The 16,278-nt window shown below is 35.1% G+C and overlaps 1 protein-coding gene across 3 annotated transcripts in view; it reads left to right on the top strand.

The window, feature by feature from the left end:
* Positions 1-3,562: 3,562 nt before the first annotated feature.
* The window catches only part of LOC139496419 (atos homolog protein A-like), a 28,098-nt gene continuing 15,382 nt past the window's right edge, over positions 3,563-16,278 (top strand). For all 3 annotated transcript variants that reach the window (XR_011657653.1, XM_071285011.1, XM_071285012.1), the window contains exons 1-8: positions 3,563-3,912; positions 5,888-6,057; positions 6,922-7,118; positions 8,893-9,027; positions 10,488-12,459; positions 13,303-13,419; positions 14,683-14,759; positions 15,918-16,038. Coding sequence is in view for 2 of the 3 variants with exons in the window: in XM_071285011.1 (XP_071141112.1) it covers positions 3,897-3,912; positions 5,888-6,057; positions 6,922-7,118; positions 8,893-9,027; positions 10,488-12,459; positions 13,303-13,419; positions 14,683-14,759; positions 15,918-16,038 (2,805 nt within the window). In the remaining variant the exon portion in view is untranslated. The remainder of the gene's footprint in view (positions 3,913-5,887; positions 6,058-6,921; positions 7,119-8,892; positions 9,028-10,487; positions 12,460-13,302; positions 13,420-14,682; positions 14,760-15,917; positions 16,039-16,278) is intronic.

The following is a 16,278-nucleotide window of genomic DNA, read 5'->3' on the forward strand; positions in this document are numbered from 1 at the left end:
ATGTTTCATGGCAGAAAAAACTGAGTCCATTCATAAGGAAAAAATGGAAAAAATAATTTCTGGATACTATCTTATGATCATAAACAAGCTTCTGTCCATTTTGGTAGAAATCCAGGATAGTTTAAGAAAGTTATTAAAATTTTAAAAACTCTATTCACAGAGTGAATGTAATGGTAACTGACAAAAAAACTAAGTCCATTTATAAGTAAAATACGGACAAAATGGAATTTAATTTTACAAAAATTTACTTCTGGATTCTATCTTATGATCATAAACAAGCTTCTGTCATAGTTTGGTACAAATCCATGATAGTTTAATAAAGTTATTAAAATTTTAAAAACTTTAACCACAGAGTGAATGTTATATTAACTGGAAGAAAAACTAAGTCCATTTATAAGTAAAATACGGACAAAATGCTTTTTTTTTTTACAAAATTAACTTCTGGATACTATCTTTTGATCATAAGCAAGCTTCTGCCTAAGTTTGGTACAAATCCAGGATAGCTTAAGAAAGTTATTAAAATTTCAAAAACTTTAACCACAGAGAGAATATTTGTGGACGACGACGCCGACGTAATGTAGGATCGCTATGTCTCGCTTTTTCGACAAAAGTCGAAGGCTTGACAAAAAGAAGATGTGTCATGATTAAGAATGAGACAACGCTTCACAAGAGACTAAATGACACATAAATTAACAACTAGAGGTCACCGTACGGCCTTCAACAATGAGCAAAGCCAATATCGCATAGTAAGCTATAAAAGGCACCGAACTGACAAATGTAAAACAATTCAAACGAGAATACTAACAAAAAACTGAGAACAAAAAACAAGTATGTAACACAGTAACAAATGACAACCACTGAATTACAGGCTCCTGACTTGGGACTGACACATAAACATACAGAATGTGACGGGGGGAAACATGTCACACGTTAGCGGGATCCCAACCCTCCCCTAACCTAAGACAGTGGTGTAACAGTACAACATGAAAACGAGCTATACAAATCAGTTGAAAAAGGCTTAACTCATCAGATGGATACAAGTAGAAATACATCAAACAAAAACACAGAGTGAATGTGGCCGGGTACTTGTACATCCCAACCACTTAACTACATATAAGTACAGCTCTGAGAGTACCCGGAGTAACACAGAGCGAATGTGGCCGGGTACTTGTACATCCCAACCACTTAACTACATATAAGTACAGCTCTGAGAGTACCCGGAGTAACACAGAGCGAATGTGGCCGGCTACTTGTACATCCCAACCACTTAACTACATATAAGTACAGCTCTGAGAGTACCCGGAGTAACACAGAGCGAACGTGGCCGAGTACTTGTACATCCCAACCACTTAACTACGTATAAGTACAGCTCTGAGAGTACCCGGAGTAACACAGAGCGAACGTGGACGGGTACTTGTACATCCCAACCACTTAACTACATATAAGTACAGCACTGAGAGTACCCGGAGTAACACAGACCGAATGTGGCCGGGTACTTGTACATCCCAACCACTTAACTACATATAAGTACAGCTCTGAGAGTACCCGGAGTAACACAGAGCGAATGTGGCCGGGTACTTGTACATCCCAACCACTTAACTACATATAAGTACAGCTCTGAGAGTACCCGGAGTAACACAGAGCGAATGTGGCCGGCTACTTGTACATCCCAACCACTTAACTACATATAAGTACAGCACTGAGAGTACCCGGAGTAACACAGAGCGAATGTGGCCGGGTACTTGTACTTCCCAACCACTTAACTACATATAAGTACAGCTCTGAGAGTACCCGGAGTAACACAGAGCGAATGTGGCCGGGTACTTGTACATCCCAACCACTTAACTACATATAAGTACAGCTCTGAGAGTACCCGGAGTAACACAGAGCGAACGTGGCCGAGTACTTGTACATCCCAACCACTTAACTACGTATAAGTACAGCTCTGAGAGTACCCGGAGTAACACAGAGCGAACGTGGACGGGTACTTGTACATCCCAACCACTTAACTACGTATAAGTACAGCTCTGAGAGTACCCGGAGTAACACAGAGCGAACGTGGACGGGTACTTGTACATCCCAAGCACTTAACTACATATAAGTACAGCTCTGAGAGTACCCGGAGTAACACAGAGCGAACGTGGACGGGTACTTGTACATCCCAACCACTTAACTACGTATAAGTACAGCTCTGAGAGTACCCGGAGTAACCCAGAGCGAACGTGGCCGAGTACTTGTACATCCCAAGCACTTAACTACGTATAAGTACAGCTCTGAGAGTACCCGGAGTAACACAGAGCGAACGTGGACGGGTACTTGTACATCCCAAGCACTTAACTACGTATAAGTACAGCTCTGAGAGTACCCGGAGTAACACAGAGCGAACGTGGACGGGTACTTGTACATCCCAACCACTTAACTACATATAAGTACAGCTCTGAGAGTACACAGAGTAACACAGAGCGAACGTGGACGGGTACTTGTACATCCCAGCCACTTAACTACATATATGTACAGCTCTGAGAGTACCCGGAGTAACACAGATCGAACGTGGACGGGTACTTGTACATCCCAACCACTTAACTACATATAACATGTATAAGTACAGCTCTGAGAGTACCCGGAGTAAATGCATGGTATATAGCGGTTCAAAGTCAATAACAACTAACAAGAAGAATCATTCATTAAAAACCTAGAAACAAAAGTGTGTTTTGCTACCTAGAGTCGTTTATTAAGATAAACCTATAGGTGCATGTTTTTTGTTTTGCTCTCAATATTCAGCTGTCCATGAGTACATTTTGTTCTATACTATATTTTTTACCCATATATTTTATACCAAAAAAATCCATTCCTACATCTTTTCCACATCATTTATGTTTATATATATATATCCCAAGTGAGTGTTTCTCGAGAACACCTTCATGATGTTGACATGAATTTAATGTAATATCATAAATTATATACTAGTATTGAAAAAGACGCCATGTCTGTCAAATTTCGCTCTATCTGACATATTAATTTGAACTTATTATTTCGCGTCAGTTTCGTGAATTACAATTGTGTCCCCTAGACTTTGTTTCTGAGGTAAATTATGTCAATAAGCATTATTTTACTAAATTTTAAAAGTCCATCTGAATAATTTTCAGTACAGTAACTACTGAGTCGAAAGCAGGCTAGAAAAAGTTGTCTTGAATTTACCGTTTACAGAAAAAAGTACTCTAATTCTCAAAGATTGCGTAAATTGAAAAATGAAAAATAAATAGAACCTCCCTATATTACTTTTTAAGTTTCTTGACGTTCAAAAGATATCATTAATTTAAAGAATTTAGACTTTTAGAACTTTAAAAAGCGCGCGCTTTATTGGCTATGGGTTAACTCCCTTTTATTCGTTCGTTGCTTATCAAATTTCTGTTCGTTTTACAAAGAAAAAAATATGCACTTTCTCGTTTCTTTAATTCTAGCTAAATTTCAATTAAGTTTCCACAAAATAAACCAGTTACCTTTTACGGATATACGTTTCTACGGGTAAAAGTTCAACAACCGCGAGGTCAAAGTTCAATGAACTCTGGTTGTCAAAATCACCTGTATTCGTTTGACTTTGTTCGTTTATTTGTCGAAAAGATTTTTCTTTATAGGATGTAAAAATATCTACAAAGTTAATTTTTCTACAAGATAGCCGTTATTTTTAAGTATCAAGTTATATTTCTCAATGTTTACGGAAAAGTGTTCACGTGACCTCCGGACGAAGTAAACACAACAGATGTCTCGGACGAAACACGTCAAAAACCCTCGAAATATCGAAAATTTAGACGAATTTAAGACCCGTTTTCATGCAGATAAGGAAATGAAGGATAAAGCTATGAGATGATAAAAGTTTTTTGGTGATAAGGCGGACAATGAAGCCTGAGACAGGTTTGTAACTCAACCCGGGGAGGGTCGTCATTTCCTGCATAACAAATGGGTCCGTACAAAACAGCTGTTTTTACAGCAATTAAAACCAATCAACCGGAAAAAGGTGTTTGTTCTGTTTGAGCTATCTTTTTTGAAAAGGAGAACTCTATGGTTTCAAAATATAATCACATTAAAAACAACAAAACATATATTTTCACAAGACCCTGTTTTTCTGTGATTTGAAAAAAATGTGACTCAAAAGTGTTCATGAGTCAGTTAACGACATGACAACTCAACTTATAGTGTACTATAATTAGAACTCTTTGTTTTCATCATCATTTCATGACTGTATCTTGATTGTTATTTTATAATCAACAAGTAGAGTAAGAAAAGAAAATAAGCTAGATTTTCTTTATGAATGTATTCATGGTATATATTGTGGTATCCACTGGAACTTGCAGTGATAAGCATGATAATCATACACACTTAAACACAGATGTAAAAATTATCCAGTATCCTATTTAACTTATCTGGTTACGAGTGATGCTTTCCAGATCTATTTAACGATTTATTTTTGACAAAAGATAAAAAAAATATTCTATTTTTGTACCCAGAAACACTTCGGGTGAAATGTGCTTCTCGTCTTACATGAAAGAACAGAATTAGTGGAATTTAGAGGAGAGCCCAAAACTGAAGGAAGTGCATGGTTCCTTGGATCAATTGATGTATAAGTCTCTAGGACACAGTTGTGTTGCTTTAATCACAACCTTGATTCGACTTGACCCTTTATGTTCGCATGTTTCTCCATGTCAAGATTGAATCAAATAACAAATGAATAGAATAAGGTGTGTAGTTTTTTTTCAATGATACAGTAATACAATGTAATACAATAGCCAATTTTCATATTACTGACTAATGTATCCAGGGGCGGATCCAGCCATTTGAAAAAGGGGGGGTTCCCAACCGAGAGTATAGGGGGGTTCCAACTATATGCTCCCATTCAAATGCATTGATCGGCCCAAAAAAAGGGGATCCGTCAATGGTATCAATTCAAACTAGAAAACTATTTAGGTGTATACGTAATTTATAATAGAATAAGTTTGTTTAGACATTTGTCTGTACTCATCATAGTTGACTGAGCATGGATTTTGGGTTTTTGTCACATCAACTTTTTACACTGAAACATTGAAATGTGATATTGTGAGCAGGCATGGTGTCTTGGACATGTTGGATGTCTTATGGACACACATTCTTGTTTATATCTGGATCAATGAAACTGTTAACCCTCTTGCTGCCGGGAGACACATGTGTCCCCACTGACTGTGCCGGAGGGACACATACATGACATAATGTCCACACTGACTGTGCCGGAGGGACACATACATCATGTACATGACATAATGTCCATGTTTTAATTTACGGGCAAGTCGACAACAACTTTTTTCTTTCAATTTTAGCATTACATATAGTGGCAGCTGAGGGCGAAACAAAAAAACAATTTTTTTTTCTCAGGGTCAACAACGTTAACAATTATTTTTTTTCTCCAAAAACTGGAAACAAACTTTTTTTTCCAAAAAAATCCATAGCCCCCCCTCCCCCTCCCCCCCCCCCCCCCCCCCGCCCAGAAAATCAAATGGTTGCTGCCTTACTGTACCTCGTTCAAATAAAAGACAGAAAATAAAATAGTGTAATATTTTTCTTCGATGGCTCCCAAATGTAATGGTCATTAGTGCATGCAACATGATGTCACACAAAATGCAACCTTGAAAAATAACTCACAGCAAGAGGGTTAAAGGTTATCCATGTAGAGTTTAAAAAGCAGATTTATAAGACAGCCAAAAAGACCCATTGTATATTTACATGTGTAGTAGAACAATTATTGTTAAATTTGGGTTGAAAGAAGGATATATACTTATGTTTTTATTTTTAGCATCAGAAGACATGGAAGACTGTGTTTCATGTGTTTGTGACCCGATTGATTTGTTTCTATTTTTAGCATCAGAAGACATGGAAGACTGTGTTTGTGACCCGATTGATTTGTTTGTTGATATGGGAATGTTGATAACAGAAGGCAGGATACCAGATCTATCTCCAAAAAGGAGAGTTGAAGGTCCACATTGTCCTAGCCTTGATCAGAGTCACAGTTGTGATAGACATAGAGAGCAGGTAAGACTTAGTCAAGTTAGTGTAATGTGATTGTGAATTAGGTCTGTAATTTATGCCCCACTCACTTGGCGATGGGGCAATAAGTTTTACCATCCGTACAGCCATGATCCTGAAAAATATCCAACCTAAACAGTAAACCAAATGTCAACAGGACCAATGATACTTTCAAATTTAAAAATCACCTGCACAGCTCATAGAGCTGTATTCAGACGATACTCTTTATACATGATATATCCATAATCAATATTTTATGTTTGTTATGTATTTATAAAATGTCATCTTTCATGCGCTCCTTCAAAATGAAATGAGGTGAAATATTTTGAATCAATAAGCCATGTGTTGACTCCCGACAAATGTACAAGGTACTTCGAATTCATGTACATGGTGCTGTTTTAGCCTCCGGCAGCCTAATACATTAATATGAATGTTCTTACAAAGTTTACCACCAAATTGTGTCTCTGTGCGTATTGCTGTGTGTTTCTTAATTCTATATGGCTAAAGGTATAGGGGAGGGTTGAGATCTTACAAAACATGTTTAACCCTGCCGCCTCTGGCCTTTGTTAGTCTTGTATGCTGTTTTATTTTATTTTGGTTCATTTATAAGTCTTGGAGTTTGGTGACGTCCATCTTCACTGAGCTAGTACACATTTTTATTTAGGAGCCAGCAGAGGCCCACATCTGGTTGCAGGTTTTTCTTGCTGCGTTGAAGACCCATTGATGGCCTACAGCTGTTTTCTGCTCTTAAGTAGTGTTGTTGTTGCCTTGACATATTCCCCATTTCCATTCTCAATTTTATTATCGGCAGTGTCAGGGCAGTGTGTGAAGCTAGGTTTATTCCATTTATAAATATTTCAATCATTTCAGTGTCGAAAAGCAGACCAGCTTAGGAAACAAATGCTGATGATGTGTAGAAACAAAATTCCAATGCGAGTGGATGTTTTACTACTCCCCAAATGTGATCATGGTCAGTTGGAGGCTTCAACAGTAGAGGGAGCCACTGTATCCTGCCAGGATACAGCAATGCTGCTGGAAAGATGGGATGTACAGATAATCTCTAAAAGGTATAAACACTATAAAACCTGTAACTATGGAGAAATAACGGGTATTATTACATTTGTTGCAATGAATAACATTGATTTCCCAGTGAAATAAAAAATTATAATTTCACATGTCACCATGTGCAATAGATGTGGTTATTTCACTCCTGTGAGTCTGTGATGTCATACAACAATAGGCGTTGTCCAGAAATTGTCTTTAGTCGCATCAAAACAAGTTGTAAATGCATAGAAAAAATATAGTTCCTTACATTTTCTACTTTAATTTAAAAAAAAAAAAAACATTTGCCAATGTAATACAAAGAATAACTAATCAAAGAATTCAAATATCAAAAAATATTCAACTCGTGACCAAACAACACTGATAATTAAATTGTGTGCTATGCGCAATTATGAATTAATGGGTTGTATGGTCACTTGTTGAATATTTTTCTATATTTAAATTCTTTTAATAGCTATTCTATGATAATTGTCATTCCCTTCACCTATATCAATCTGCTCACTTGTCTTAAAGGTTGTGGCAGATATTTCACCTGATTATTTAAATTTATGTATAAATCGAACAAACCATCTTTACAGGAGAATTATTGATTGCAGTTGTCACAACAAAACACTAATGAGACAAATTAAAAAACAATAACATAAGATGATTCAGTAAACAAAAATCTCTGAAGTTTTAATGATACTCAATTTCTGCTGGTGTCAATAATAAACTCGCCAGAATAAAATTTCTGTTTCTTTTTGTCGAGCCTTCGACTTTAGTCGAAAAAGCGAGACTAAGCGATCCTACATTCCGTCGTCGTCGGCGTCGTCGGCGGCGTCAACAAATATTCACTCTGTGGTTAAAGTTTTTGAAATTTTAATAACTTTCTTAAACTATACTGGATTTCTACCAAACTTTGACAGAAGCTTGTTTATGATCATAAGATAGTATCCAGAAGTAAATTTTGTAAAAATAAAATTCCATTTTTTCCGTATTTTACTATAAATGGACTTAGTTTTTTCTGCGGGGAAACAAAACATTCACTCTGTGGTTAAAGTTTTTAGAATTTTAATAACTTTCTCAAACTATCCTGGGTTTGTACCAAACTTGGACAGAAGCTTGTTTATGATCATAAGATAATATCCAGAAGTAAATTTTGTAAAAATAAAATTCCATTTTTTCCGTATTTTACTTATAAATGGACTTAGTTTTTTTTGCGGGGAAACATTACATTCACTCTGTGGTTAAAGTTTTTAGAATTTTAATAACTTTCTTTAACTATCCTGGGTTTGTACCAAACTTGGACAGAAGCTTGTTTATGATCATAAGATAGTATCCAGAAGAAAATTTTGTAAAAACAAAATTCAATTTTTTCCGTATTTTACTTATAAATGGACTTAGTTTTTTCTGCAGGGAACCATTACATTCACTCTGTGGTTAAAGTTTTTAAAATTTAAATAACTTTCTTAAACTATCCTGGGTTTGTACCAAACTTGGAAATAACCTTATTTATGATCATAAGATTGTATCCAGAAGTAAAGTTTGTAAAAAGATTACTCTGTTTTTTTCTGTAATTTACTTTCAAATGGACTTAGATTTTCTTACAATCATAAAATAGTAACAAGAGGAATGTTTTTATTGATTTTTTTCCTCATTGTTGTTGAGCCTGTGATTTACAGCAAAAATAGGCGAGACACTGGGTTCCGCGGAACCCTTACAAATTTTTTTATTATTTAACCATATTGATTGATTACTGTCGTTGGCACAAACAACTGATATGATTATTTCTATTTATAGAATGGAGAAGACGGAATCTGGCTGTGTTACAGGAAGATTTCTACTCCAGGCTATCAGATCATATCTACATTTTTCACAGCTGAGTTCCTGGATGATTTCTAGTATAGGTTGTCTCCCTTTTGAAGTTATTTACAGGTAAAGGAGTTATTGCCCTTAAATGACAAATTTTACAATTTGTATGCCCTGTCGTATCAGAGGATGAATTAAGTTGTCTGACTGTATGTCTATTATGGATTTTGGTTCTCTAACTTAAGTTTGCCTTAACCAAATGTTATGAAACTTATACGCAATGCGTATAAACACAAATCAAGTTTGAATATTGGTGGCATCACTTTTACCATTCTAGAGTTATACCCCTTAACAAATAAAAAAATGCTGAATTTTTCTTTCCTGTTTTCTAACTTTAGTTTGACTTAACTTAACTTTATGAATCTTAAACACAATGTTTATTACCACATTACACAGATCATGTTTGCTGAACATCATATATAGATATAAGAAGATGTGGTTTGAGAGCCAATGAGTCAATTTTAATAGCATAAATTTTACCATTCTTGTGTTTAACCATCAAAAACAGTTCTACTGACAAACTGTAAGAATTTTTGCATTGATTTTATTTTTGCAAAAATTGGACGAAGACAGGATAGTGTTTGTAAGCAGTATTCCCTGGAAACTTTATAATTAATCTCACGTTTTTGTTCAATACATTTATCATGTATATACAACAATCACAATATTAAATACACGCAAAATTTTCTGAATTCGATATTTAGTACTGGGGAGCTGTAATGAATCATATAGATATAAGAAGATGTGAGTGCCACTTAGACAACTCTCCATCCAAGTAACAATTTGTAAAAGTAAACCATTGTAGGTCAAAGTACAATTTTCACAGAACAGCAAGCTATAAAGGGCCCTTAAAATGACAAGTAAAAAAACATTCAAACCGAAAAACCAGTGGTCAAATCTATATAAGAAAAAATGAGAAACACTTATGAACCACTTCAACAAACGACAACCACTGAACATCATATATAGATATAAGAAGATGTGGTTTGAGAGCCAATGAGTCAACTCTCCATCCAAATCACAATTTGTAAAAGTAAACCATTATAGGTCAAAATACAAACTTCCTCAGGGAGCCTTGACTAGCACCAAACAGCAAAGCTATAAAGAGCCCTTAAAATGACGAGTAAAAAAGCATTCAAACCGAAAAACCAATGGTCAAATCTATATAAGAAAAATGAGAAACACTTATGAACCACTTCAACAAACGACAACCACTGAACATCATATATAGATATAAGAAGATGTGGTTTGAGAGCCAATTAGTCAACTCTCCATCCAAATCACAATTTGTAAAAGTAAACCATTATAGGTCAAAGTACAATCTTCAGCAAGCTATAAAGGGCCCTTAAAATGACAAGAACATATAAGCATTCAAACAGGATAACCTACAATTTGTAGGTGGAAACCATTATAGGTCAAAGTATGCAAGATATGTATGATAATATTGTGAAAATATGATCACCTTATAAATAAGCTTGTCTCAAAACATTGTGACTTGATGATCTGTAAGCATGGTATATTTTTAGGTTGTATGCACCAGGAGAGACCGTCAATTACAGCTTTAAAGTCATTCCAAATGTCCACCACTTTCCACAATCAGACATGACACATGCCACAATGAAAGTATCGGTGGCATCACTGCCACGTCCTCAAGATATGCCACATCTTACTTGCATAGAATGTGGTAAAGGTCGACAAAAGAAACAGGACAAGTTTACAAAAGCCAGAACCTCACATAGAACTTCAACAAATGAGTCCCCGTCAGAAAGACCACACTCCTCAAAGTCTTTAGGATTAGATCAATATAGCTTAAAGTCATTGGAGAGTCATCATAGACGTAAAAAATCTGACCAATCAGATAACGGACATGCAAGATCTGACCAATCAGATCACAGACATAAAAAATCCGACCAATCAGATAACGGACATGCAAAATCTGACAAATCAGATAACGGACATCAAAAATCTGACCAATCAGACCAAACAAAAAATAAAAAGTCTGACAAATTAGATAATAATTTGTGTCTGCCTTCTCGACCTAAATCTCCTAAAGTTTCTGATGAAGATGATGGATGTATAGAATCAATCCCAAGGTCAAAGTTAGGTCACCAATCAATTGAAGGTCAAGTTGTACCTGATCAAAAATTGTTTTATCACAAACCTCCTTCTGGAAGAAAATTGAAAACAAATGAAGAGGATAGAATGTGTAACTCCTCCGTTGCCATGGTAACAGATCTCAAGAAAGAGTCAAACATTTCTATGCAAACAGTTGGCCCCAGTGCTAGCAGTAACCAATCCCAGGGTGCTTCACATTTTTGTTATGCAAAAAAACTTTTGAAGGAGAGTCTGAAGGTGAAACCTCTTACATTTAAAGGAGACTCACATTCCAAACATCCTACTGATCCAGATACACTGATTAAACGTCTTCCAAGCCCTAAAGTCTTGTTCACTACAAATTCTAAAAGTCAAAACACAACTTACAAAAAACGTAAGATTGACCTCAGTGACCTTGCTGAGAATGTAGAAGATAAGATTATGTATTCTGATTTGTCAGATCTAATGAAACCCCTCCATTCGGAGGAGTTAGAGTCGTACCTTGCTAGTCTCTCTCACCGAGTCCCGGACAAGGTCATCCATGACAGTATTGGTTCAATACCTCTAACCAAATGTAAATTCTTCATAGGTGAACATTTAAATGACATTGAGGCTAGTGATGGGAAAACAAGTTGTGATAAAATTGATAATCAAAATGATGTTACTCAAGTTGAAAAAACGTCTGTTGTTACGAACATTGATGACAGGATTATATCTGGCAAGGACAGAACTAGTGATAGTGGAGGAAATACAAAATCTACAACATTCCACAAAACACAGGAAAAACAAAAAGTCTTTCAAGAAAAAGTGAGTCCGATATTACATGATGGAATTACAAAGTTACCGGTACAAAAATCTAGTCTAGATATTACAGACAAATGTGATAGGCCTAAGTCAGGGTCTCGTTGTCGAGAAACTGTGGCCAAACGTTTGTTTAAAAGTCTTTCTGAACCCGGACCAGATTTTGAAAAACTTTCTCTATCTCTTGTTAATGATGGACACCAAAGAGGTATATCACATGATGGTAACCATGGTTGCAGGTCACATGACGGGTCTCCTAATGGTTTGTCATTGACAGACGATGAATCTAGTGATAACTCTACTCCAACCAATAGTCTTTCAGAATGTAATGCCAATCATTTTAAAAATGAAAAACAATTTACCCATAATGCATCACCATCAATAAAGGATGTGAAACCTACCTCAAATAGTGACGGAGATCTTAACGATTCTTTGGAAGAGGAAATAGCTAAGCTGCATCTTTCTGATAATAAATGTGTTGGGTTGGTACAGAATAACTCTGTCACAATGGTAACCTCAGAAAAGAAAAAAGAAGATAAACTAGCGCTCGGGAAGACATTGTGTAAACATTTAATGACAAAGGAACTCAACAAAATGGGACGGGTAAGTCATGTAAAACTTCTGTCTCCTAAATGTTCAATAGTTTGTGTGTCAATATAAAAAAGAAGATGTGGTATGATTGCCAATGAGACAACTCTCCACAAGATACCAAAATGACACAGAAATTAACAACTATAGGTCACTGTATGGCCTTCAACAATGAGCAAAGCCCATACCGCATAGTAAACTATAAAAGGCCCCGAAATGACAATGTAAAACAATTCAAACGAGAAAACTAACGGCCAAATTTATGTATAAAAAATGAAAAAAAAAAAAATATGTAACACATAAACAAATGACAATCATTGCATTACATGACTTGGGACAGGCACATACATAAATAATGTGGCGGGGTTAAACATGTTAGCGGGATCCCAACCCTCCCCTAACCTGGGACAGTGGTATAACAGTACAACATAAGAACGAACTTTAAAAATCAGTTGAAAAAGCTTAACTCATCAGATAGATAAAAATACAAGTGTCAACATGGTCAAGGCTATTTCAATAAATTACTTGAAGAAATGTTGCAAAAAAACAGAAAGAAAGAAGTAAATAAGAACACATGTAGTTATTTTATTTAGAAAAGGTGTTTCTTTTATTACACAAGATTTCTTTGATTGTTGATGCTTATCACCACTTTCAGTACTCTCCCTATATGATGGCAGCCATTTTTAAACTAGTCAATTAGATAGATACATTTGTAAAAATTTAGCCACTGACCAAAAAAATTTACTATCCCTTAAGACAATAAGATTTCATTAATGAAATTACATTTCTTTGATAATAGAATTCACATCAAAATAAGCTTGTTCAAAAATTTGAGTTGTAAGTGTTTTGTTTTTCCAGCCTGATGATATTTCTATGCCAAACCAAGAAGAAATCATGATATTCCAGAGAAATCTGGGAAAGAGCTCCAGTATGATGTTCAGCACAGCAACAGGGCTTCCAACAAGGTCTAGTCCGGTAAGTATCCATGTTCAGCACAGCAACAGGGCTTCCAACAAGGTCTAGTCCGGTAAGTATCCATGGTAACACAGCAACAGGGCTTCCAACAAGGTCTAGTCCGGTAAGTATCCATGGTAACACAGCAACAGGGCTTCCAACAAGGTCTAGTCTGGTAAGTAGCCTGATGCTCTGTTCTAATTTCTGTATTTGTCATAATGATGGCACCTTCAAATTGTCTTGCTTTCTTTTCATTTGGCATTTTTACAAAGCCTAGAAAATGGTGACCGTGCCTTAAGATGTTAAATAAAAAGATTCTGCAGATCATTGAGAAAAAAAGGGTTTGCCATATATATCATGTATTAAAAAAAGATTCAATAAATAAATTGAAAAAGAGAGTCAAAAATACCAAAAGGACATTCAAACTCATTAGTCATAAAAAATTGGCAATGCATGGCAAAAAATTAGTCATAACAAATTGGCAATGCATGGCAAAAATGAAAATGGACCAAAAGGCAAACAACAGTATACATGGTATACAAAACACTATTGATTATTAGAAAAGTAAAGACTGACCAACACTGACCAACCATAAAACCAGGGATAAACTAAGGGTGAAGACTGACCAACACAAACCACACATAAAACCAGGTATAACTAAGGTGCTCCAGTTCATTCAACCTTTGTATTATAAATGTGCTCTAGAACTTTTCCCTACTCGCAATAGTAACATTTTTAATATTTAAAAAACTTGGTTCTCTTTGCCTTTTAAGTTTGAAAATTGTATCTTGATGATAAAAAGTAAAAAAAGATGTTTTTATTATTGCAAAAAAATGCAACAGGATTATAATCGCAATAATTTAAAGTCGCAAATTTGAAATTTTTTATATGAATTAAACAGGATTTTCTCAATATTGCAAAAATTTAAATCGCATTTTAGTCGATAATGACAAAATGGCAATAATTTCTGAATTTACAGTACTGAACTCAACTCTGAGGAAAATTCCACAAGGAAAGTCCGTAATTAAATAGCCAAATCAAAAGCTCAAACACATCAAATGAATGGATAACAACTGTCATATTCCTGACTTGGTCTACATATTTATATAAGAAAATGGTGGATTAAAGCTAGCTTAACCTCTCACTTGTATGACAGTCGCATCAAATTGCATTATATTGACAATAATTTATATTGTATTCATATTTACCTTATAACATCAGAATAGCATTTACATATATGTTTTATGATGTTAATGCAAATAATATTTAATTTGATTTTTACAGGCACCGACAAAGAGAAAATCATCAGGTGGCAGATTTGATTATGATAATACTCTAATTAGTACCAAAGCTATCAAAAAGTAAGTTTATACCAAAAACACCGAAATAAAGGTATACAAGCCAGGGTTAAAATTAACATTCTTTCTAAGATATATGATCCATGTCTAAGATACAACATGTTAAAGGTCCACAATGCTGGATATATACAATGATTGTAAGGTGTACATGTCCAAGAGGGGCGAAAGATACCAGAGTGACAGTCAAACTCATAGATTGAAAATAAACTGACAATGCCATGGCTAAAAATAAAAAGACAAACTGACAAATAAAAGTACAGAAGACACAACATAGAAAACTAAAGACTAAGCAACACGAACCCCACCAATAACAAGGGGTGATATCAGGTGCTCTGGAAGGGTAAGCAGATCCTTCTCCACATGTGGGACCCATCGTGTTGCTTATGTTATTACAAATCTGGTATATAGTCTTATTCGGTAAGTCACATTCATGAAAAGGGAAGGATATTGTAGTTACGAAATAAAAAACATGTCCAATATCATCTGTGAAAGGGTTATTCCATAACGGTCAACCTACATGTACGGTGTACATGTCCAACTGACAAGATTCGTAACACTATAATACCCAACACTAAAATACAGATACTTTACTAAACACTATAATAAAAAAAAAATATATAGCATTTTTAATTGGTGTTTACCAGGTCAAGCTACTAATCTTAACACCACATATTTGTTAGCTTAAGTGAAAAATGTATTGCCAGACAAGAATATATGTACTTCAACTATTATATTTTACTATTTTAAATAACTTAGACAAAGATGACCTTAGATGAATTTTTTTTTATATATAATATAGATATAGGAAGATGTGGTGTGAGTGCCAATGAGACAACTCTCCATCCAAATAAAAATTTAAAAAAAAAAAAAAAAGAAAAAAAAAAGTAAGTCATTATAGGTCAATGTACGGCCTTCAACACGGAGTAATGGCTCACACCGAACAACATGCCTGTTGATCATATATATATATTCATGTGTTCGTGTAAATATGCAGCCTTAGTTTATAATGTTTGAGTTTGAACATTCCTGACGAAGGTAGATCCAGAAAAAAACGTGCTTCAGAAACATTATTAAGTGTTATATTCATTAACCTTGTGTATTCTAACATTTAGAAGTATTGTTAAAGCTAATAATTTGTTTAATTGACTTGTATCTTTTCAGTGCTTTATCCTGCTCAAAATTAGCCTTGCAGTCTGAGAGCTCTACTGACCATGAAGAATCTCAGAAAGTTCTTAGTACAAGTGCACCTGCTTCAACAAATTGCCTTCTGGGAAATTTTGAGGTAACATTTCCAGACAATACTTAGCTTTTCAAAAATAAGATTTCTTTTGTGATTGTCAATACTGTGAAGCCTGTTTTAAGAGAACTTTTCAGGGAGAGCAAAAAATACTCTTATAACTGTTTAAACAGGTTTAATCCATATGAAATGTAGTATGGAGGTATCTGATATGAAATGTACTATGGAGGTATCTGATATGAATGTTCTTAAAACACAGTTTTTATACGACCCCAAAAAAAATTT

This window comes from Mytilus edulis, chromosome 11 (genome assembly GCF_963676685.1).
Source record: "Mytilus edulis chromosome 11, xbMytEdul2.2, whole genome shotgun sequence".
NCBI lineage: Eukaryota > Metazoa > Mollusca > Bivalvia > Mytilida > Mytilidae > Mytilus > Mytilus edulis.